Source organism: Eretmochelys imbricata, chromosome 21 (genome assembly GCF_965152235.1).
Source record: "Eretmochelys imbricata isolate rEreImb1 chromosome 21, rEreImb1.hap1, whole genome shotgun sequence".
In the NCBI taxonomy this organism is placed as follows: domain Eukaryota; kingdom Metazoa; phylum Chordata; order Testudines; family Cheloniidae; genus Eretmochelys; species Eretmochelys imbricata.
The window spans coordinates 12,437,860-12,462,596 of NC_135592.1; the positions used below are offsets into that span (position 1 = coordinate 12,437,860).

A 24,737-nucleotide genomic window follows, 5' to 3' on the forward strand; every position below is an offset into this window, starting at 1 on the left:
GCCATTTCTCTCTCCATTAAGAAAACAGCCAAGAGAGTCTTTCACACGCATGTTACCAAGCTCCCAGCCGCAGGACTCCATCCGCCACTCAGTGAAACATGGTACGCTCCAGCGTGATGGTTTCAGAACAGCGTTTATTGAGAGCAGGACCTCATGGGGTATTGGAAACAGTGTCCCTTGTAGCTAAGGGGTTACAGGATTCACGTCAGTCCCCACCTCATCTGTTAGCAAAACCAAGGGATGCTATGGGTGCTAAAAGGTTCGTATCAAGTGTCATCTTCCACTGGATCTTAACTAGACCACCTGAGGCTTGTCGTGTAGTTAACACACCTTTCTTGGAAACGTAAGATACATGGAGCAGACACGCAGAGGGGAAACAAACGTTAATGACATATATAGTGAAAGCTGCTCTATGGTAAGTCATGCTTCCAGTGGATAGCCCCTAGCAGAATGTGCTTTGAGCTTCATCACGCCACCTAATATTTGCTGGGTCAGGTTCCACTGTGCGTATAAGATACATACACCATAGGCCAAGATCTGTATCTAACTTTAATTACGTTGTACGCTTCAGGCACTCAAGAGAAGCTAGTCTAACGACATACCACAAGATACAGACGATGCCCACAGGAGGTTTATAATGAGCCACCCCCTCCTCTCTAGTGCAGAAGTATTTTTTCCCCATGCACAACAAAATAAGAGCCTTGCCACATGGAGTAACTCTGGAATGGGATGCATGCAATGGACTGAGCAAAACTGATGAGCAGGGTTCATTTCCTGGCTCTCCTGAAGGGGCATGTGCACTGTAGACATAGTTGGTGGAGGAAGCGAGAGGAGTTTAGATAGGGTTGTACCATCCATGTCTCTGCACTGCCTTTCATATAGGATTTGTAGGAAAGGACCTCATAGTCCTACAAGGATAGTAGATCATTCATCGTTTCCAGTGAGGAGGAGGGCCATGAAGCTCTGAGCCTCCAGACTGGTGGGGATCCAGGATCTTCAGTATGAAGGAGTCCCATCTCTGAGTCAGACTGGAGTAGGAATTATGGAGCTTCAGGTTAGAGTTAGAGCTCGGGGAGGAAGAGGCACCAAGGAATTTCCCCTCTCTTCACCCAGCTGCTCCTGCCCCTTCGACAGATGAGCTGGGCACTTAAAACTTAGCTACCCCCCTTATATTGGTATCCAGGGATAGTGGGGTCTCAGCGGTGCTAGTGTAACAGAATGGCCACTGCGGTTTGCCAGGCACCACTGAGTATAACTGGATTGGAGTGGACTTAGCCAGCGGCAAGAAGGCCCAGTAGGGGGTCTTCACCTGATTGATATGCCCCACATGCAGCAGAGCAGCGGGACAATCAGTACTGGAGGAGAGTTTGAGGATAGGAGCACAGGGGGTCGAGGCAGACCCTTCAGAGGAGAAGACCTGTCAGCAGGGGCGCGGCCAGTAGGAACAGAGAGAACTCCAGAAAGTTGCTGGTGGCTGAACCATTGAGCTGGTCCAAGTCTTTCTTTGTGGGGCCCGTCATCAGCTCTTCGGTCTCTCTGGCACCTGTGTGCAGAAAGGAAGGAAACCTGGAGTCAAAGCGGAAGCCACAGGCAAAGGACCGGCCCAGTTCACACTGCTCCCTCTGCGACATGCTGCCACATGGGCACGGATGATGCATAGCGCAGGACAGCAGCACAGAGCTCCTCAGAAGGCAAGACACAGCTCGTGACTGCTCGTGGGTTAGTGGGCAACAGGCCAAATCCATGCTCATGCTTCATGAACCAGGCAGCTCAGACAGCCCCTGATAATGTTAGGGGACACAGTGCAGGGGAAGGTGCGGGGAAGGGAATCGGTGCTGTGTGGGGGAGGAGTTTGAGGGCCAGTCTCCTATTGTTTCCTGCCAAGTGCATTTATGTTTCTTTGTCTATGTCCTTTACGTCCAAGACGGGACAGACAGACTCACTCCACAGCTGCCTTACCTGACAGGGCGGACTGGACATTGAGGCTGTGTCTCCCTGCGGCCTTGGAAGGTGGTAATAAGTGCAGGAGGGAGGTCACCTTAGCAGTGGCGGGTGTTGACTTTAGGGCAGGTGGGGGCTGCTTGGTATCGTCCAAGCTCAGATCGGTTTCTGGAGTCGTAAGGCTGAAGGATGGAGGTGGCTCTGAGGAGAGGGCTGGCTCAGCTCTCACGGAGGCTGCATCAGACTCCTTCAAGTCTCCCTCCATTTCTGGAGAGGCAGTCGGGCTGAGGGTTGACTCCAGGTCTAGCAAGAGCACAGCCTCCATGGTCACCAATGGGGCACCAGTCTCCTCAGAGTCCACTTGCATTTCTGGAGATGTTTTAAGGTTCAGGTCTGAGGTGGGCTCTACGGAGGATGTTGGCCCAGTAGCCTTGGTGGGGTGGGGCCTTGCTGTTCGGGTGGGTGGTGGGCTTCTGTTCATGGTGGTGCTGGCAGGTGCTGGCCTTGTGGTGGGATTTGGCCTTTTTGTGGTGGTGGTGGTGGTGGGTGCTGGCCTTAGGCTAGTGGTGGTGGTCGGGCTCGTGGGGGTGGGTGCTGGCCTTAGGCTAGTGGTGGTGGTCGGGCTCGTGGGGGTGGGTGCTGGCCTTAGGCTAGTGGTGGTGGTCGGGCTCGTGGGGGTGGGTGCTGGCCTTAGGCTAGTGGTGGTGGTCGGGCTCGTGGGGGTGGGTGCTGGCCTTAGGCTAGTGGTGGTGGTCGGGCTCGTGGGAGTGGTGTCAGTGGCGAGAGCTGGCCTAGTGGTGAGGTTTGGCCTTGTTGTCCTAGAGGATGTAGAGGCCTCTTCTGAGTCTACACTGGGTTCTGATGAGAGACAAAGAGGGCTGTGGGTTACCACCAGCTTCACTTGGAGCTCCAGTCCCCCGAGCAGTGCCAATGAAAACCCAGCAAAGGAGAGCTGGAGAAAGCAGGGGCAGGTGCTTTCACTAGGCTCTCGGGGAAACACACCCCACCTCTCTGCCCCTTGGTGGGAACTGAGCTTAGCAGGTAGCCCACTGGATGCAGGGACACCCTTTTTTCCGGGCACGTCCCAAGATTTCATTTGTTTTCAGACCTGATGTAGGAAAACGCCACCCCTCTAGAATGGTACTTCCTGGCAGCAGGGGTCCAGGTGGTTGCTATTGGGATAGGAAGCCTTTCCCATATGTCACCAGCATGAACATGGCCCAGGTTGAAAGACAGTGAGTCGTTCCTGTTTTCTGGTGGCTGAACAGTGGAACGAGCTGGGGGAGCTCCCAGTGGACAGAGCTTCCGCCATGCACAGGTGTCTGCAGCAGAGACGCGAAGGACTGCATGGGCTGCAGAATGTGAAAATGACCTACCCCAAGGAGTGGGTGGGGGGGTCCCATCAGATCAGGACGAGGCACATGGGCAAGGCAGCGTGTGTGAGGGAAGCTTGCTCTGTTGCTGCCTAGGCTATGCCTGCTCTGTAGATAAACACAGGACTCCAGTCCCAGGTCGGCCAATCCAGCTCCTTTTTGACAGTACTAATATACACTTACAAAAAGCAGATTCACCTCCAGGGAAAGCCCTGGAATCCCAACCCTGAGACCTAGGAAAACTTTGCCGGCAGGGCTGAGGAAGTGCTGGGTTCCCCACATACAGCCAGATTCTACCCCCTTACTCCTGGACTAGCACCTCATTCAGAAGCTAACCCCACTGCTTTCAGGGGGATTGTCTCATGGGTGGAACCTGCCCCCCCCCCAGTTTTCTGGCTCGTCCAGTGGAGACACTGGCTCCTCTAGTTCCCTTCACGTACCGCAGATTGAATTCCTACACGTATAGCCCTCAGGGCACTTGGAGCACGGAGGTCCTTCCTTGTACGGCTTGCGACCTCTCACGTTGCCACTGGAAGCAGAATATGCCGATGAAAAGAGAACAGCCCATGACAACAGAGAGGACTAATCCCCTCCCCATCTCAAAAAGGAGGGAGATTTTTAATTCAAATCAGATCTTGCCAAGATATAAATCAAGGGTCATTAAAAAAGCCGGGGGAGCTTTGACTGTGCTACTAATGGCACCTGGGCTTACGAACACTGTCTAGAGGCCTGAGCCTGAGCCCGGGAGCCTTTCCATTCACTTCAGCCGTGTTTTGGATCAGGCCCTTAATAATTATTACAGCTGCTCAAAAAATGACCCCTCAGTTTCCTGAACATTCATCGTTTTATTTTGCCTTTTTCCATTAAAATTTCCATGTATATTTCCATAGGGTTTACCAGACTGGGAACACTCTGATCAGCTCTGATAGTTAGCCCTTGTATTTATACAGCCCTGTCGACAGAGGACCTCAAAGACCCCTATACACATCCGTGAAGTACATTGATGTAAATCTTCACGAGGAACTCCATGGAGTCAGTGGCATGACACCAGACTGAGAGCAGAATCAAGCTCATTTTCTCCATATCACAGCTGGGGAATATGAGGCACAGAGAAGTTAACAGCCAAATTCTCCTCCTAGTGACACTGGTATAAACCCAGGGTGCCTCCGTTGACCTGTGGAGCAACTTTAGATTTACAGCCCTGTAACTATGTGGCTTTTCATGACCCACCCAAGGACGCACGGTCCATGGCAGCACCACAGATAGAGCCGAGGACTCCTCTGTCCCAGACCTGAGCTGGATTTACAAGATCGGCCTCTCTTTGTTGCCACAGGAAAATGACAAGAAAGGGCTTTCTTGGGATTGGCTTCCACGTGTTACCTGAAAGCAAGGTAAGCAGAGCCTGGGGGAGGATTTTCCTTCTCAGCCCAGGGGTGAAGGTTACGATAAGTAGATGTGACAGGGCCCGGATGGAACCAGAGCAGCCCTTGGTAAGCGCGCACTCACGGGGGATCGTAGTTGCAGACCAGCAGGTAGAGGTCAGGGTCTTCGACGCCATGCAGGGTTTTACAGAACTGCATCCCACAGCCAACCCGCTCACTGTTTGCCCAGACCACCTGAAGCAAGGGAGGAAGAGAGAAGGGTTACGTCTGTCCGCACAAGGCAGGAAGAGCACAGATGGGAGACCATGAGACACCCTGCCTGTGAGAAGAGGTTTAGACGATGAGTGTGTATGCCATATGCGTCAGCTCAGTCATCACCAGGATTTTCTCCCCTGACCTCCAGAGCTAAAGCATGAACCACTACAGCTTGGGCTAAAGGACCAACTCCCCGAACTAGCAGACTCATGGACTCTGTGCATGAAGGTCACACCATTTCAGAGTTACATCTAAGCGGAGTCAGGCCTTGTTAGTGCTTGGATGAGAGACCCCCATCAACAATTCTTCTCTGTCGAGCTGGACACAACCCACATGCTCCTGAATTACGGTGCTGTTCATAATCCAGATCTGAATTTTGGAAGAGGCCCCTGTCTTTTACTAAGCCAAATGAAAAGTCCAGATCCAAATGTCCCGGAGTAGTGGAGAGTTTAAAACATGGAGCTTGACCTGGATCCTAATTCTGAGGCCAGAGCCCATCTGCGACAGGGACTTGAAAGCCACACCAGGCTCGCTGAGTGACCAAACGGTGCAACGTTAAAATACACAAATGACGTTAAAGACTTTTTTTTCCCCAAAGGGAAACTGTTCAGCAGGCCTGTAATGATCACAGCAGCTCATGATGCCCACACAATTGAGGCATCCACACCAGGCTCGCTGAGTGACCAAACGGTGCAGCATTAAAATACACAAATGACTTTAAAGACTTATTTTCCCCTAAAGGGAAACTGTTCAGCAGGCCTGTTATGATCACAGCAGCTCATGATGCCCACACAATTGAGGCATCCATGCTGAATAAGAATCAGTTCTATCCTGGCCAGCTGAGATTCTTATACTGGGCCCATCACCATGGTATTGAAGCTTCTAAACAATATTTCTACGGTGGGTCAAGTCCCAAGCACAACTCCCTCCCAGGAATCCAGCCCCTCATGCCCTGTAGCCAGATACCTGGGTGTAGTGGCCACACATCTGTCCTACGGTGCACTTGGACGTGGTCAGGTTGTAATGCTCGTGCTCGTTGTACCACTGCTCCAAGGCCATTTCCACGTCCATCTCGTCTGTAATGGCAAAGAGGTTCTCACCCCGCCGGCCCCGCTCCTTGTTGTGGCCCCAGATGCACTTCGCTGCATAGGCTTTAGCAAAGGCTTCCAGGTCGGGGGCCCAGCTCTGAAACAAACACAAAGCTGCCACCATCACAAAGCATGAGGCCGGGTCAAGAATTGTCCATCTGGATCGAGTCCTTCCTCACATGGATGAAACGCTCTGACACGCTGAGAGACACACAGCCTATCCCCTATCCAGTGGGGCCCGAGGTTAGAACCTAGACTCCTGGGTTCTGTTCCCAAGCACTGGTAAAGGCTATGGCTCTCACATTTTCCATCTAGATTAATTGATAAGATTAAAGATTAAGGGCCCTGATCCTGCAATTGAATCTGTTACCAAAGCCTTTGTGCCCAAGCAGAGTCTCCTGGGGGCTCCGTGCAGACATAGTGACATGACACTTTCCACAAGGCTGCGGATCTGTCGAAGCACAGTTGTACCAGCTCTGTGGTACAGAAGCAAAACGTGGGTGCTGAGTGAGTCTGAAGACCCCCAGAGGGACACTTCCGATTCTTATCATGTTTGTCGGCAGGTCCATATTACATAGTAGGACAAGATCAGAAATGAGGATATTCAAAGCTCAACCCTGCACCTGCCAGCGCTGGCTCGGTTTCAGCAGTTTTCTTGGTGTGTGTGGATTATTACAATGGAAGACCAATGAATTCCAAAGTGTGTTTACCAACAAACACCGCTACAAGGGATCACATGGGCGTCAAAAGCTTTGGTTGCGCCATAAGATTGCCAGTAATAGGCACAGACTGAATATCCAGCCAGACCACCTTGAGGATCTAGCCAGAGATTGATCTGGGTGGCGCTTAATCTGCAAGGAGGCCGTGTTCCTGGGATTTGCCATGATGATAATGATGGAGTCCCCCTTAGGGATAAAAGAAAAGGAGTACTTGTGGCACCTTAGAGACTAACCAGTTTATTTGAGCATGAGCTTTCGTGAGCTACAGCTCACTTCATCAGATACATACCGTGGAAACTGTCTGCTGCAGTTTCCACGGTATGTATCTGATGAAGTGAGCTGTAGCTCACGAAAGCTCATGCTCAAATAAACTGGTTAGTCTCTAAGGTGCCACAAGTACTCCTTTTCTTTTTGCGAATACAGACTAACACGGCTGTTACTCTGAAACCCCTTAGGGATGCAACTGCTGAATTGGGGTTTTAGGATGGGGTTTTAAAGGGAACCCAAGGGCATTAGCTGCTCAAATTCCAGTGAAATTCATTGGAACTCAGTATCTAACCTCCTTAGGTTCCTTAGAACATACCAGCCTAAGGCAAATGTGAATATAAAACACTGGTTGTCAATGGACAGTAATAAAATAGCAGCCGCTCTACAGCCGCTTCCATCCCTGGATCTCAAAGCACCCCTACCCAGTTAGGAATTATCCCTGTTTTACCAAAGGGGAAACTGAGGCAATGAGCAGTGTGGTGACATTCAATGTCACAGGGCAAAAAGCTGGGAATGGAACCCAGAAGATCTGGGTCCCTTGGTGGAACCGCTGACTGCAATGAACAGGACAAACTGTGGGAATGCATGGAGAGAGGGACATGCCCAGTTCAACAGCTGTGTAAGGCCAGAGAACAGGAGCCAGCGCACACATCTGGTAACCTCATCATTTAAACTTGACCGGAGACTCAGTCTGACATCTGCCTCCCAAGTGATCCCTCCAGTGCCCGGACTGACAACAGCTTCTTGTCCAGCTGAGCTCCCCTGGGCTCCATATCCTACCTAGTGGCGGTTGCTAGGTAAGAGAGGGAGATGTTTTTGCATAAGAGAAGCATTAAAGGGAACACGAAGATACAGCTGCTTGGACTTTCTTTACATTATTTAAAGGAGGCAGCAGCTTCTCTGAAATCCAACCAGCAGAGATAGCAGGGCAGGTGGGAGGAGAACCCAGACGTACAAGCCCACTGAAAGATCATGAAAATCAAAGGATGGAGCAATGGGTGAGGAAGGTGGGTTTATCACCTGATGGGGGCAGGAGTGGGGTGTGATCCAGTGGGGAAACCCTCAGTATTTTGCGAGGAAGGTGATTACCTTAGTTGGTGTGAGGACGATTGGACGATTCCTGGTTCACTGATTCTTATGTGTCAGAGCCCAAGGGTAGGCAGCAAGGATCACAGAAGATGCAGCCTCTGTTCTCCCAAGTGGCTCTCTGCTTACTTATAAGGGGGCGGCGGCAGGGGAGAGGGGTGTCTGATGTGGCTTTGGAAAGAGGGTTGGCTGCAGGTCTTGGTGTGGGGGCTCATTATCCCCTCCCTGTAGCAGGGAGCTGGGTTCCATAAGCAGAGAACTAACCTCTGTGTTATTTGCTTCATTAAAAAACATAAGGGTTTGGTCTGCATATGTCCATTGTATAACCATTTCCATGGTAACCACTTCTGCTGTCCCAAACACAAGCATCGGGTGACTGCCGATGGGCAGTTAGCTACCGGAGTAGGTGAACTCAGAAGCTGAGATCTGCTTCTTCTGAAAGGAAAACGTCCTTGGAAATCCAGAAGAGCAATGCAGACACCCGGAGTTTAATCAGAGACTCACGGGATTGTTTCTAAACTGAACGGCTTACAAAAGTTTACCATGGAGAAGCTGCTGCTGCTGGCCATCAGGTCTTTTAAGTTCTATAATAGTAAATGTAGCACGGGTGATAAACTGTTCATGGTAAACTCAGGACAAAGGCAAGACTCTTGAGTAAACCACAGTCAAGATCAATACATTTTTCAGGACAGGATCTGAGTTAGAATCAGTGTCAAGGCGGAATGTGCTACAAAGCAGTCAAATCTGGCTTCAAGCCTTTATTTAAAACAAATAGGATTGAATGTTCTTATTGTCATATGCCTAAGTCATCATTCCATTTTTACAATAAGCAGCAGCATACTTCATTAAGCAATTTTCAAAATTGCTTAAATGAGTTAAGAGTTTGTCCAAGAGCTTGATTTCTAAAGCGCACTAATGTGTTGAGTGTTAATTGGTCTGTATAAAGGCCCCACTGGTGCACACTAAAGTTTCCCTTGTGCACTTTAATGTTTCAGACAGCACTGTATGGCTGGCTGTCGTATCCGACAATGACATCACACATTCTCAAGTGGCTGTACAGTCCAACCCTTGAGGAGCAAGATTGTAAACAGATGTCACATAAGAATGTGCAGGGTCCCACTGAGGACTTGGCAAGATGCTTGACCCTTTTTTTGATCCATTTTTCATGTATGTCTTCCCCATAGTGTTTACTGCCTTTATGGATAGTTGCTCTCCATTCAGGTCTGGCCTTGGCTTTGAAATTATCAATATTTATGTCAATGAAGGTCAGATTCTACTTCATAATGTCTTTGAAGCATTTTCATTCACCACCCCTCTTGTGCTTTCCAAGTTTCAACTCGTCCCAGAAAAATTTTCTGGGGAATCTATCATTACCCAAACAGCACTGGGGAATCTATCATTACCCAAACAGCACTGCATTAAAGTGCACCAGCAGGGTCAATTAATGTGCAGCACGCTAGTGTGTTTTAGAAATCACACCCCAGTAGAGCACATTACTTAAGCCTCATTTTAAAAAAATGAATTAAGCACTTAGGAGGCTAAGTCCCTTTGACTTTCACTGAGATTTAGACTCCTAAGTCCCTTTTGAAAATGGGACTTAGGTGCTTTTTAAAAATTTCACCCCTGAACTAAAATAGTGTCAAATTAACTTGGGTTCTGTCTACACAAAACGAGTTTAGTTAAATCAGTGCAAACTGTGTGTGCTGGCAAGGCCTAAAACAACCAGGTCATGATTAGAGGTGAGGGCAGAGGAGGGTAGTTTTCTTGTCCTGTGAATATTTTTGAGATATTGAAAAATTTTCCTCTCCCGAAAATAGGATGAAAATCAAAATCCCAACAATTTTCACAAACCAAAAATCCTCCCAAAAAAATTGGTTTGGGTCAATGGAACCATTTCGTTTTTATAATTTTGAAACATTTTGTTTCAATTCTGACCTTTTAAAAATCTTCTTTTAACTTGAAATTTACTAAAATTTCAAAATGAACATTTGTTTCAAATTGAAAAAATGAAAACTTTTCCCACCAAAATATTTTGGCATCACAAGAGTCATCAAAATTGATCCTGTTTCGTGAACAGTTTTGGTTTTGACAAATTGACATTTTTCAGTGCTCATCAAAAAATCTCCAACCGACTGTAGTCATGATAAAGAACCCGCTGCAAATTTGTCTTTAGCCAAAGAGGTAATGCAGTCCAAATATCAACACCTTGCACTTTATGTAGTACTTTCCCTCTTCAAAACACTTTACAAATAATAAGTAATTCATCAGATATGGAGAGACATCTTACTCAAATCAAGGGGTCTAATACAAGAAGCAGCATCTCCTTATGGTTAGAGCAGGGACAGAAAGAATGAGGCTCTATTTGTAGCTTAGACAAACTATATGACCTTGGGCATATTGCTTCTTCATGCGTTAGATTTTCCCATCTATAAAATGGGGATAGTACTTTTTTGCCAGACCTACCCCACAGAGGTGTTGTGAGAAGGAACATACACGAGCACCTTGGATGAAAGATGGCCAATCTTAAGATACTCATACAGCCAAAATCAATGGTTGACGTTCAATTTTATATTCCATCCTATAGACAAAAGAGTCTATCAGTAATCACAAGTATTTATCAATGAAGTGCAACACTAAGAAGAATTCTCCAAGCTCAGTTGGGATTTTGTCACTCTGGCTGGTGAATTTAAGTTTTGGTTATTTGTTCATTGCAAGTTTGTTTACTACAGCCATGATATTTACGACACATGGTGTGTAGCCCAGTCATTGCTACAGGAGGAAAAAAGAAACAATTTTTACACTGGATCTCCAGCTAGAGTCAATCACATTTATGAACTTAAACTTTCAAAGTACATTTCATAACAAGGTTTCAGAGTAGCAGCCATGTTAGTCTGTATTCGCAAAAAGAAAAGGAGTACTTGTGGCACCTTAGAGACTAACCAATTTGAGCATAAGCTTTCGTGAGCTACAGCTCACTTCATCGGATGCATCCGATGAAGTGAGCTGTAGCTCACGAAAGCTTATGCTCAAATAAATTGGTTAGTCTCTAAGGTGTCACAAGTACTCCTTTTCTTTTTTCATAACAAGGGATGCTCTTATTTTAAGAAGTGTAGGAGACCCTCCGCTATTCAATAAGATGCAGGATTCCCTTTCTATCATACAGGAGACCTCCAGACATGCCACACCTTCCTGTCATATAGAACAGTGTTTCTCAATCTTTTGGATACCAGGCTTGCTGCCAGGCTTTGATACCGGCTTGCTGCCTTAATGAACTATATGAGTGAAATCTGAGGGACTGGCACCAGTTCATGGACCAGTCACTGAGAAACACTGATCTTGAAGACCCCAGATATGACTGCAATCAGACCCTGGGTTTCCCATGGAACACTTACCATTTTCAGCATGTCTGCAGCAGGAGGGGAGACCTGGGAGCGGAATTGGTTGTGCATCTCCACAATCAACCTCTTGTCATCATCTGTAAGGGACGAGCTCAGCTCCGCAGCTGTGAGCAATAGGAGAAGGGGAGGAAGCCCAGAGCTCAGCATTGTGGCAGTCGGTCTCTGGCTTTAGCAGCCCATGCCTCTGGCAGACAGATTTAAAGCACTTCCCGAAACAAGGAACACCCAAAGCCTGAGATTAGGGGAGGAAATTTATCTCTTTATTATAATACATTTCAGAGCCACAGGGAACACACCCATGTAATGTCATTGATGAAAAAGGAATGTTGCTTAAGGGGCCAATGAGTGAGCAATGCCCACTCCTTGAGAGCTATCGTGTGTGAAATCCTGGTATTAATTTTTTCCACAATCGTAGGAGCTCCGTTTTGGGGCCCTGCTACTGCTGTAATTTCAGTTTTAAACATTAATATAACACTTTGTGATGTGCTGTAATTACTTATGTTTATACTCCTCCCCTTTCCTTCCAGAGGATCCCCAAATGTTTTCCAAATGGAAACACCGGCTACAGTCAGGGATCATTTCACCTACCAATGAAATGCAGCCACCTCTGGGGCAGAACACGGCAGCTGTTTAACAGCAAGCAGCAACAGTACACATGCAGAAATTGTAATTCTAGGTCAGAGCGGGGTCCCAGCCATCTTGTCCATTATCATGTCTTAGAGCGGCCAGCACCTAAGGAAGGTGCAGTGGGCAGTTATGGAATAACCTTCCCCACAGAAAGTTTCTTCCTGGCCCTCATCAGTTAAACTTATGCCCTTAAGCAGGAGAGCTTATAGCCCTTCAGCAGGAGAGCTTATAGCCCTTCCCAAACTTTTTGGGTTGGATAGGAAGTGAGAAAAACCTTATGAAACTGCATACGGAGGGGTGGTAAGGGAGAGTAGTAATAGCTCTATGTCTTTCATCACTATAGAATTTTGACAGGTTTCCTTGTCCCGCATCATGGCATTGTGCCAATCAGAACTCCCTATTACACTTCATGGCCCCGCCTTTTGCCCACCGCCTTTTGCCCACCCCCTTTTTGGCCCTATGGTTTTGCAAGTCCCTCCTACTCTTTCCGACCTTTCCAGGGCCCCTAGGTATCATTTTTGGAGATGTGCATTTTTGGTGCTGTCGGCCATTTTGAAAAGAATAGGGTGTTTTTTGAAAACTGTATTTAATTTTTCCTTACTGGAAGCAGTATAAATAAAGAATTTATGTCCTTTCCTCATTTTAAGAAGGAAACTTGCTTTTTGCAGTGAGTGCTATTCTAAATACAGCTGACAAAACAATTGCACAATTTTAATAACAGAGGAATTAAAGGAGAACTGTTAATATATATCCATTTAACACACACACACGTTCCCTCCCACCTTGCTTTTTTTCCTACCCTGAACACAGAAATGCCAACCTTGCTCTGGGACATTTAGGGATGTTTATGAAAAAAGTAGGAAGGAATTAGGGAAGTTACTTGGACCTCAGTCTCCTCCATTCCCTCCTGTCCATGTCTATGGCCAAGGGGGGAGGCCTGATAGCTCAGTGGTTTGAGCATTGACCTGCTAAACCCAGTGTTGTGAGTTCAATCCTTGAGGGGGTCATTTAGGGATCTGGGCCAAAAATTGGGAATTGGTCCTGCTTTGAGCAGGGGGTTGGACTAGATGACCTCCTGAGGTCCCTTCCAACCCTGATATTCTATTCTATGTCTGCTTGGATCCACCACCCAAGGCCCAGGCTGTGTGTTGTGCTCTGACTGCCCCATGTGGACTCCCAGGTGCTGGAACTTGTGGTTTGGGCAGGGTATCCAGCAGCACCCCAACCCATTCAAAATCGCCATGGCTCATCTACTAGCAACAATGATTTTTTTGGCAGGGTCAGCTGCAGCTGTTGGCAAATTTTAAACTGATCAAGGGCGGCTTCTCAACTCCAGGATCCCACCCACAGTTGTTCTTTTTGGAACCAACGTTGGTAGCACTGAGGTGCTGCAAAACAAGCACCAAGCTCCCACCCCTGTGCTGACAAGCTCGTCTCCTGCAGGGCCCATTAGGTAAGTGTGAGAGGAATGTGGCTTTCTTGTATTCAAATGCTTCAATATAGAAATGCATTGTGCAACTGTAATAAACCCATGGATCATTAGGAACAAATAATTTTGTTACATAACATATGAGATATAAAACGCACAGTGGGGTTTGTGGGTCTGATCTGACTTCAGTGGGTTCTGGATCAGGCCCAACGGCTACCGTTTCCAAAAGAAAACAAGGGCATCAGGCACCCTGATCCCACTGAAAATCAACAGGAGTTGGGCCTCAAACACCTTAGGCTCCTTTGAAAATACCAGCCTCTGGGTAACATTTTCAAAAGCACCTAAGTGACTTAGGAGCCTAAATCCAATTTTCAAAAGCTACTTTGCTTTTACTGATATAGCTATCTATGTCAGCTGATTTTTTGCTGACACAGATATACCAACAACAGCCCTTGTGCGGTTGCCACTTTAACCACAGTAGTAGAGGTAAGGCTGCAAAGCTTAAGTGTAGACAAGACTTGAGGAGACTAAATCACTTTTGCAATTGAGATTTAGGCTCAAATCATTTACACATTTTTGAAAATGTTACCCATGTGTAACGACAAAATATTGTCAGACCATCAGATATTTAATGCTGTATGCTGACTGTTGTCAACCTACCCAGCATACGCAGATCTCTATTATACCCTCCTCCACCACTTCTGCCACCATAGCATAGGCACTGACCCCATGAAAAAAATCGCCTCCCGCCCGCTGGCAGCCCCACCAATCAGTGCCTTCCCCTCCCGCCCTACTGTGATCAGCTGTTCCGCAGTGTGCAGATGCTGGAGGGGAGGGGAAGGAGCAGGGGTGGGAAGAGGTGGGGTAGGGGCAGATCAGGGGCGGGAAGAGGTGGTGTGGGGCTTGGAGGAAGGGGTGGAGAGGGGGCGGGCCCCAGGGCGGAGCAGGGGTCAAGCACCCCCCAGGAACCAAAAAGTCGGGGCCTCTACGCTATAGCTTAAGTATAGTCACAAAACCACAGCTCTTGCTCACGACATTGTTTCTTTAATAAAAAAAGAAAAATCCACATTGGGGGAAAAGGTGCATCAATGTTTGTATTTAAATGCAAAAAGTAAAAACAATTTTTAAATTCTTCTTACATACAAAGCTGATTTATTTACACTCTTTACAGGCTTTTCCCAAGTATTTACAAACTTTGCAATATATTAAATTATAATCATCCATAAAATTCCCTGCATATTTACATTCTTTAACAGCCACTTGAATGTACAGTGTACATAATTCAACAGTCTTTATGCATATATCTATAGAATAGTTTGCCCAGCATACCCCTGAGTCTTTGTAATAATGTCACAATTAACCATATTACTCCCCATTTCCCACTACACAAAGAGAGAACATTAAAAATAAATCAATGCTCCTCTGTTGGAATTTGCACAGCAAAAGGAAAGGCCAGCACTTCTCATGTTTAACTCAACACGACAGTCCCTCAATCCTTTAAGACACCTATTTTCAGGTATTCCAGAAGAGGAGAAGAGATAGCTCTTGATAGTAAATATACAAAGAGAAGAAAGCTGAATTCTCTGAGCGGTGAAAGGTTTCTGTTCATTGGTTGCAAGGCTGCTGGAATTGCTCATTACTTGTGCTCTGATCCTGGAAAGTGCTGAGTTCCCTTATTTCCCAATGAATTAACAAGGAGCCAAGGGCGCCGCAGCACACTACAGGATCGGAGCCGATCCTGCAACCCTTCCTCATGACAGCAGTCCCACTGCAGTGAGGCAGGTCTACCTGCGTGAGAAAGGGTGGTAGGCTCGTCTTCCTCATACCGTGTAGCGCGGTTACCATCCAAATCACTATTAACTTGATTTTCTTCCCCGTTCCTCTAAGGCTGTATCTAACGCTGCAATCAGAGGTGGGACTGCAGCTTGGGTAGCCATATCCATGCCAGCTTTAACCTGGCTGGCTCAGCTAAAAAGAGCAGTGAAGGCCTGGTGGCACGGACTTCAACGTGAGCTCTACAAGCCCACCTGACATCCTGGGTATGTACTTGCATTGCTAGCCCGTGCTGAGGTCCATGCCGCCACGTCTTCACCACGTCAACCCAAGCTGCAATTAGCGTAGACATACGCCAAGACAAAGTGCACCATACGGCACACCCAGTGCCTCCCCTCCCATCTGGAGAGTGGGCACTTTGCAACAGCTGTTGAGGGAGGGGCTGGTACATGCACCAAAAGCCATCTGACTCCAGTAGGATCTTACCCTAGAAAACTCTCCAGGGCTTTGCAATGGGAGTCAGAGATTCAGATTTGCAGCACTGCACAATTCTTGTTAAAAATCAATGGGAACTGGATGTCCAGATCCCTCTTGTTTCCCACTGTTGAAATTAGGAAAGTAGTCAGACTCCTTTCTCCTGCATTCAATTACCCTGAGTTCAGAAACCAGAGAGATTGAGATAGACAGTCAGTGTCTTGGATTATCGGAGACAGGCCTTAAACCAGCCTCTGCAAAGTTCTGCCTGCCCCCTTCCCTGGAGCAGGTAGTCTTTCCTTACAGGTGAGTAAAATACGACAGTTTCGTTATCTCTGGTCATTATGGGCAAGGGCAAGTGAGCAAGTTGTGCGCCTTGACTGGTGAATTTTCACAGCAGCTTTGCAAGGCCATGGCATTCAAGGAGGTACAAGTCCATCTCCAGGCTCATACACGAAGCATTTAGGCACGCAGTGAATTTCAAAAGAGGGATGAACTAGGTGAATGGGGTTGGGCCCCAGTAGAGAGTAGGGCAAGGTGTGCAACTAGCCGCACACAGGGTCTGTTTAAGACATGTTGTACGCAGAAGGGCCCACAAATGTCGGGCAACGCTGGAGGCCACTGACACCCGTGACGTAATATACAGCATCAACGACCTGATCCACTTGCTAAGATGCCTCAGTAACTGAGAAGATGGCCAGGTTGCTCCACTCTGTTACAAACTCCAGAGCCATAGGAGCCGGCTGGCTGTTTGGGGCAACATTCAACCCTTTCTCTACTAAGTCCTCGGTTTGGGGAGATTGCAAGAATAGAATTGCCCTTCCCCACCTCTCAAGCCTGTTACTGCCTTTGGAAATGCTGCTGCCTTTCTGGTTGGGAGAAGTTGTGCCCCCAAGACACAAACGGGGTAGTGGGTGGGATGGGACCAGTTCTTGCCGGCAGTCATCAGACTATCTAGCCTGGAAAGAGTTGACTAGGAGCATGCTGCATCTCAGCCTCACCAGCCTCATTCTCCTTTGGCCTTATCCACACAAGAGTTCAAACCCTGACAGCCATGCCTGTACTGAATCACAGCAAAGTGCTAACGCTATTTCCCTGGCTGCCAGAGACAGAAACCACGCTACAGACTAGGGCTTTGTACTCTAGTGCTGATGGGGCCACATTTGATTCTTCAGTATCTTAAGAAGCAGAGTAAAATCAGCCTCCTCCTGTTTTGGTTTAGCAGCTAAGTCTGCCTTTAATGTCTTACAGCTCTTGGAAGCAGAGGAGAAAGCATACTGGAAGTGTAAAAACAAATGATGTAAATTCCAAAGGCAGTGAGGTTTGGACATGTGAGCACTGTGTCTCCTAGACACAGCTCTGGAAACTTAAGCAGAGACCAAAAGTGCACTTGGAAAGCAGATTTGCAATCAGGACAGATTCCCCATCCTCTGGCCAACTGGCGTAACGCTCTGCTAGTGGTGTTTGAGCTGGGGAGGAGCCATTTTTATGGGTGCACGTCTGTAGAGTAGACATAAACCAGCTTTAGAACCCACTGCTTGTTAGAGAGCCTGACAGCTGATTGTCCTAGTGGCTGATTTCTTGTCCTTCCATAAAGCCAGGGAGCCGCATTGGCAGTGACGGGGGTCACAAAACACAGGCATTTAACCGACTACTGGCAATTTTCTCTGCAACTTTTTATGAATCACATTCACGGACACTTAGAAGCAATAGCAACACTAACTCACTCATGATCTTAACACCGAGTCCAATACAGCCCCTGTGCGTGTCTCTCATTGAATGCTCAATAAAAACGGAGCGAGACAGAGGGAAACCTGGGAGCTGATGAGGTAACCTTGTTAGCCTCCAAATGTAAATTGAGAAGCTGCCAAACTGTAAATAGCATCGGTCCCTAATTTGTGCGTTTAGGGCATGATCTGTCTGCCATTGAAATCAAGGGTAACTTGCACAGGATCCAGTCCTTCAGAGGGCTACACGTGTGTGAGAGCGTAGGGTGTGCACACAATCACTAGTATAAAACCCACCAACAAAAATTAGCAAACAATAATACTGGGAGTTGTACTACCCTAATTCCCAGTGATATTTTGCGACCAATTAAATTAGACCTTTATTGGTCAAAGCCAACTAAAATCACCCCCACCCTCTCACGTTCTACTCAACCTGTTTTGTCTTTTCCCTCTTTAGGGACTGATTCTGCAAACACCCCCCCAGAGTAACTCATTAACATTATGCATGTAGGGAAGTGTTTGCGGATCGTGCCCTTGGATTATAAATTCTTTTGGGACAGTAACTTTCTTCTGTTTTAGCTTTGTAGAGCACCCAGCAAAATGAGGCTCTGATCTGGACTGGAACCTCTAAGCATTACTGTAACAATTAATACCAGCAGCAGCTTCACACCCATTTTCCAGCTGTTAAAAACTTGCAAGAGGGTGGAGGGAAATTGTTCCACTCCGTTCTTTTAATTGACCTAAAGATGTTTACAAATGAAAAGATTCTTGTGCCTCATAACATGATTAACTTGCTTCAAAACAAAAGAGGCTCTCACGATACCATACAAACAAGTGAGAGAGTATGTCCTGAACCGCAGCCCAGGGCTATGACTTCAGTCTGACACATCTGTAAGCCATCGTCCACAGCAGGAACAAAGACCCATAGGATCAGGCTTGGGAGGAACGGCTGTAACTGCAGCCGGCACATGATGAAACTGATCCTCTCTAAAGGCACCGGACAGGGGAGCACACAAGCAACAGGAAACCTGCAGAGGAAGCTCGGAAGGGACTCAGGAAAAAAATCAACATTCATTCTGGAGAGAGATGGAGCTTTGGGGTCTGGAAGGAGTTAACACACAAAAGACTGGGGGGAAGAAGGAACTTCCAGGTAAACCAGATCCTAAAAGCTGCCCTCATTTAGGTCCTTCCCATACTGGCCAAGGAAAGCAAGCCAGCACATTTCAAACAAGAGCTGCATAGTATATGCAAGCAAGATTTGTGAGTAAGGTGCTGGTGCCGTTTGCCTCACCAATGTAGACAGGGGCCAAGATTTCAAAGGAAATCAGTGATTCTGGGTGGCCAACTTGAGACACCTCAAGGGAGTCTGATTTTCACAGCGTGGGTGCTCAGCACTGTCTGAGAGTCAGGGGGCTCAAGATCACTAGTCACTTTCGAAAATCTTAACCAGGGGTTTCCAGGTCAGACCCAGGTGGAGCCGTGGGGGGGCACGGGTGGTGCAGTCCACTCATCGATCTGGAAGGGGAAGCTTATGCAGTGCTTCCCCGCACCTCAGCCTGGCTCTCGCCAAAGCTCTTGCACTCTCAGAACCCGGACAGCCAAATTCACGCCAGTATTTTTGTTAGAGGAGGAAAAGAACATAGGGACTATTTATTGGAACCAGCAATGCTCTGAGGCTGCCATAATGCAGAAGAGGCCAATCACAACGAGACGGGGGGGGGCGGGTAAAGGGTTAAACAGCTTCATTTGATACAAGAACGCTGCTGTGTGTGGCAGTCTTTGCAACCGGGCTGTAAGGCCCATTCTTTTCCTGCAGCAGGGAGCCAGGCCTGAGTCTGTGAATGGGGGCTGTGGGGCTCATTCTCCTCCTTGTGGGGCATGGAACTGGGTTGTGATGTGGGGGGAGGAACCATGGAACATGTCAGTCATATGTCCCCTTGACAGAGCTGCCCCAATAGACAGGCCCAATGTTACCTCTCTGGGATGAATGCACCGGAGGGTTTCAGTCACGGTTTCGCCCGCTCTGGGGCTCCCTGTGAAATTCTAACAGTGCAATAGTCACAAAGGACACAAGGAGAAGCTTGTTCTCGGAAATGCATCCCCCTGCACTCAGGAAAACAAACGTGTGCACCCCCAGGGCTTACCTGAGGGGGGCGATCAGTGCAACTGCCTCTCTCCCAAGGTACGTCGGAGGACGGGCAAGTATTACCTCGGGGGCCAGGGAAACGGTTGCTTGAAACACAAGGCCTCCCACATGGTGGGCAAAGCTGCTTCCCCGGGATGTTTCAGCTGCACCAGTTTCATTGCTTTTATACACCCATTTTCTTGTCCCCCTCGTGCATTCTTCTCGCACCGGACTGGACTCCAGCTCTCCCACAGTTCTTAGCTAGAGGATCCATCGCAAATGACTATGGGCTCTGCTCCTCTGGAGTTAAAGCTCATCTTCCAGTAATCCGCGCTGGCATAGCCTTTGGGAAACACAACAGGAAGTAGCATGAGACGGGCCCACGACTGGTTATTGTACTGGACAAGCTCAGACACCACTGTGATAAATATGTAGATGGAAGAGAAGCTGATCAGGGCCTCCATTTTACATCTCTATCACAAGGCAGTACCTTCAGCAGCACCCTGGCAGGGCATCAATCAGAACAGACTCAGAGGGAATGGGGCGAATAAGTCATCCACACCATTTCCTCCAGCATCCTGGCTATTCCTGAGTGGTTTCCTCTCTAAGCAATCACCTAACCTGACCCTGCTCGTCTTCGGCAACGTGACAAGACAATGCTTTAGAAGGGACTTGATATATGCAGAGAAAATGTTAATGACCAAGGCTATGAAACTCCTCTGCCTGCAGGACCTCAAGGGAAAGGAGACTCAAATGATCCTTGGAAATCAGTGGGGGCTTGGCCAAGAAAACAGTGAGAGATCAGGACTTAGGCATGAAGTTACGTAGAGTATCTCAAGGCATTATGCCGCTTCTGCTCCAGGTCATAAACTGAGCCCTCAAAGGGGCTGAGGAGTAATTTTTCTCTCCCACTACATGAGATAGCTTGGCACAGTTGGTTGGGTGCAATTATTTGGTGCTGGAAGTAGATGCTCATCTCTGTCGGAGGCACTTGGTGCAAGACACAATCAGGATCAGGCGCCTGGCCCTGCTTCGGGAGGGGATCACCTAGGTCTACTCACTGCAGCACTGGAACTCACCGAAATCCCCAGCTTCCAGCTCCACCGACAGAGTCCTGCAGTGTCCTCTGCACTCCTTGGAAGGTGCAATATTCAGGGTTAGCTGGCCGCTTCCAACTGCAAACAGGCTGTGCAGTCTGTGGGTCTGTAACAGATGGGAAGGAGGAAAGATATAGAGGAAGGAGCTTCAACACCTCTCCCTGTCCTTTCCGGGCACGGCTCAACCCGGCCAGTGGCTGCTGTTTAGAGGACTATTTATTACGGGGTTATCAATATGAAATCATACCAAATCCAAGGCCCTGAAGGCTGCTGATGCCCCTCTTCAGCTATACAAAGCAGCACAGCCCCACCACTCCTCCGCACTCAAAGGAAAACAAACAAGACAAGGAGGAAAAATGGGCCCAGAGGTGGGAGAGAGAACGGGCAGAGGCCTAGAGTGAGGGGATACACTCAGGAGCACCCATCCCTGATCTGTGCCAACAAAAAATGGGTCGGGAGCTACTGCATTAATCCAACTTCACAATCCTCCTCCTAAGTAGCTATGGGTATGTCTACACTGCAATTAGACACTCCCTGCTGGCCCGGGCCAGCTGACTCAGGCTTGCAGTGCTTGGGGCTGTTTCACTGTGGTGTAGACATTTGGGCTGCAGCCCAAGCTCTGGGACTCTCCCACGTTTAGGATCCTAAAGCCTGGGCTCCAGGGCGAGCCTGAACGCCTACACTGCAACTAAGCCAGCTGACACAGGCCAGCCGCAGGTGTTTAATTGTAGGGTAGACAGACCCCAAGTCAGATCCTTATTTTACATAGAGGGAAACTGAGGCACAGAGCAGTCAAATGACTGGCCCCCAAAGTCACAGTGAGGCAGGAACAAAACCCAGCCATCCCAACTTGCATTCCCTAAGCTTTACTCATCAGACAAGAATCTCCATTTCCCAGTGCGCTTCGGAAAAGCAACTGATTGCACTGGTGGATGAAATGTATTCCTTTGCAGAGCACTGGTGTACAGGCCAAGCGACATGCGAGCACCTCCTGGTACATAGGCCTTACACTGGCTCTCTGCACGTGGGTGACTTTCCTGCATTAAGGCAGTCATGTACCTACACAAAAGAGGAAAGCATACCCCGGGATGGATGTCTCACCTTATTCCCTAACTCTGGGTTGTGAATGAGAAAGCAGCTTTCCAGGGAAATTGCCTTTGGGAACGCCAGCAAAGACAAGGCAGGGAAAAGTTCCTGGAGAATCTGAGTTTTATTCAGGGCTTTGTTCCTATAAAACATATTAAAGAATCACTTTATAATAATGCTTAGCGCTTATATAGCCTCTGTCCAACGTCAAAGGTCTTCGCAAACATTCATCCCTGACACTCCTATGAGGTTGGTAGCTACATATTATTAGTCTCATTTTATAGATGGAGAAACTGAAGCACAGCCAGGTGAAGGCTCTTGCTCCCACAGAGTCATTATCAGAGTTGGGATTAGAACTCATGACTCCCCAGCTCCTAGGCCTGTGCCCAGGTCACACCATTCCCTTACACAGTGATGCATATTTGAACAGGAGGTAGGATACGATGAGTGGGGCTGTAACCCACGAAGGCTTATGCTCTAATAAATTTGTTAGTCTCTAAGGTGCCACAAGTCCTCCTGTTCTTTTTGCGGATACAGACTAACACGGCTGCTACTCTGAAACCTGTAAAAATATGGTGTTGCTTCTAGATGGGACCTTATCATGCTCCTGTACTGTGTCAAAGCCTTGGACAACTGTAGCCCTTTAGCACAGGTCACAGACATGGTCAACACAAGCTGAGGTCCCTGACACACTTTAAGACCCTAGATAGTTACACCTGGAACATAGATGGTTCCTGAAACTCTGATACCCAGGTTTCCTTCGGACTGAGATCAGATTATACCCAAGAAATTGTATCATGCGACCCAAGTTCAGCCTGATCTTACTGTGAGGAACAGCACACAAAGTCCCAGCATGCAATGCTCCAACTTGATCAGAGGAGCCTTCCACATGGCTCAGGATGGAGTATTCTGCATTGAAGCCAGCATAAGAATGTAAGAACGGCCCTACTGGGTCAGACCAAAGGTCCATCTAGCCCAGTATCCTGTCTTCCGACAGTGGCCAATGCCAGGTGCCCAGAGGGAATGAACAGGTAATCCTCAAGTGATCCATCCCCTGTCGCTCATTCCAGCTTCTGGCAAGCAGAGGCTAGGGACACCATCCCTGCCCATCCTGACTAATAGCCATTGATGGACCTATCCTCCATGAACTTATCTAGTGCTTTTTTGAACCCTGTTATGGTCTTGGACATCACAACATCCTCTGGCAAGGAGTTCCACAGGTTTACTGTGTGTTGTGTGAAGAAATACTTTCTTTTTATTTGTTTTAAACCTGCTGCCTATTCATTTCATTTGGTGACCCCTAGTTTTTGTGTTACGAGAAGTAGTAAACACTTCCCTATTTCCTTTTTCCACACCAGTCGTGATTTTATAGACCTCAATCATATCTCCCCAGTCTCCATAGACTGCATTTCAATTAGTGGCAAAGGTGGGCTAAACTCTGCTTTTATCTTTTTTGGCCAATCAGCTTTAACCCTCAGGCTCCTGAGAAGTCATCAATACGTTTTTGAACTGGGCAGAGCTTGGGTACCCCTGGAAAAGGGTGGCATGCAACTTCCATGTGTTTTGTCTCAACTCACCAGGGGAAGGCAAATGGAAACATCTGTCTTGGAAGGCAGCGCCAACGTTCAGCTGAATTTTCTTCTATTGTGATCTCTGTCAATTCCGGGTACTGGGACTGAAAATGCTTCAGTTCATCATAAGACAGATACTGCCCTGTCTTAAACAACAGCAAAAGAGAAAGATCAGCAGAGTTAACCTGGCTATTTTCTCTCCCATTTCCAATTCCTTGCATCACTTCAAACAGGGACAGCCCTCTGGGCTTTGCATTCTAACAGGGAGAGCAATTAACCATTGGAACAATTTATCTAGGGATGTGGTAGGATCTCAATCACTTTAAGTCTCCAAGAAATTATGGGCTTAATGCAGATATCACAGGGTGTGGTTCTCTGATCTGTGTTACACAGATGGTTAAGACTATATGATCACGACGCTCCCTTCTGGTGTTAAAAACATACACATTACCTTGATTAAGAGGGGCTGAGGCCTCTGGAGGTTTTCTGATAATTGTCCTAGATCAGTCACTACCTGGAGGCTTTTAATGGCAGCACAGCAAGAGCAGTTGGCAGGAATCTCAGAACCATTCTGCCTGCAATCTAGTCCCCACCAGTCATGGCACTCTGGAGGAAAAAGAAAAAACAAGCTTTATATCAGGATGAGTCAAATGGAAAGGTAACGGAGTCCAAATTATACACTCATTATCTCCTAACCCAACACAAAATATTGTCAGATTACTGATGACATCCAAGGTTTATTAGCTATTAAAAATAATTAATCGGGCAAGCTTTGTTGGAGTCATCAATGTTGCTTTTAATAGACGCTTTTTCCTTTGGTGTTAGAGAAGGCAGTGAATTGATGTTTTTGGAGACAGGGTCTTGGGGCTGTGCATGGAAGAGCTTTATGGAAATTTCTCTTTGTCTGTAAATCTTTGAGGAATGTGGGCTAGATTATGCCATTACTACAGAAGTTTGGGGAAATCTGATGGGCCTTTATTATTGTGCGACTAAACTGAAACAAATCCACAAAGAAAACGTTTGGATTGCTCTTCCGTTTAAAAGACACCCAGAAGACAAAACTCAGTTGGCAGGTTACAAATGTCCTTACTGGGGTCATTACCACACCTTAGACTATGACAATCAGCTGCCTATTTACTTTTTACCCAGCCCTCAGCTTGGGCAGGTTCCACTTGTGTCCCTAGGCCAGTTTCTATTATGCAGTAGCACAGTGCTGCTAGGACTTGGCTGCAGAGCTTGCAAGGGAATGGTCTGGATTTAAACAAGATAGAAACTCTGCGGATATGTATCTTTTTAAAGCATCAGCATTTTTATTTCTA

General features: G+C 47.5%; 2 protein-coding genes across 3 annotated transcripts in view; both read right to left on the reverse strand.

Annotated features, from left to right (window-relative positions):
• Positions 1-1,403: 1,403 nt before the first annotated feature.
• Positions 1,404-11,731, reverse strand: PI16 (peptidase inhibitor 16). Its single transcript, XM_077839440.1, has 6 exons — positions 11,504-11,731; positions 5,918-6,136; positions 4,821-4,930; positions 3,755-3,843; positions 1,960-2,799; positions 1,404-1,543 (listed from the first exon to the last, which is right to left on the reverse strand). Exons 1-6 carry the CDS (start codon positions 11,654-11,656, stop codon positions 1,404-1,406), a joined length of 1,551 nt encoding a protein of 516 aa, XP_077695566.1. The 5' UTR covers positions 11,657-11,731.
• Positions 11,732-14,593: 2,862 nt separating this feature from the next.
• Positions 14,594-24,737, reverse strand: part of C21H6orf89 (chromosome 21 C6orf89 homolog) — a 33,641-nt gene continuing 23,497 nt past the window's right edge. For both annotated transcript variants that reach the window (XM_077839211.1, XM_077839212.1), the window contains 5 exons: positions 23,870-24,024; positions 23,425-23,564; positions 21,863-21,989; positions 20,744-20,867; positions 14,594-20,007 (listed from right to left, as the gene is read on the reverse strand). In XM_077839211.1, the coding sequence (XP_077695337.1) occupies positions 19,922-20,007; positions 20,744-20,867; positions 21,863-21,989; positions 23,425-23,564; positions 23,870-24,024 (632 nt within the window). In that variant the 3' untranslated portion in view covers positions 14,594-19,921. The remainder of the gene's footprint in view (positions 20,008-20,743; positions 20,868-21,862; positions 21,990-23,424; positions 23,565-23,869; positions 24,025-24,737) is intronic.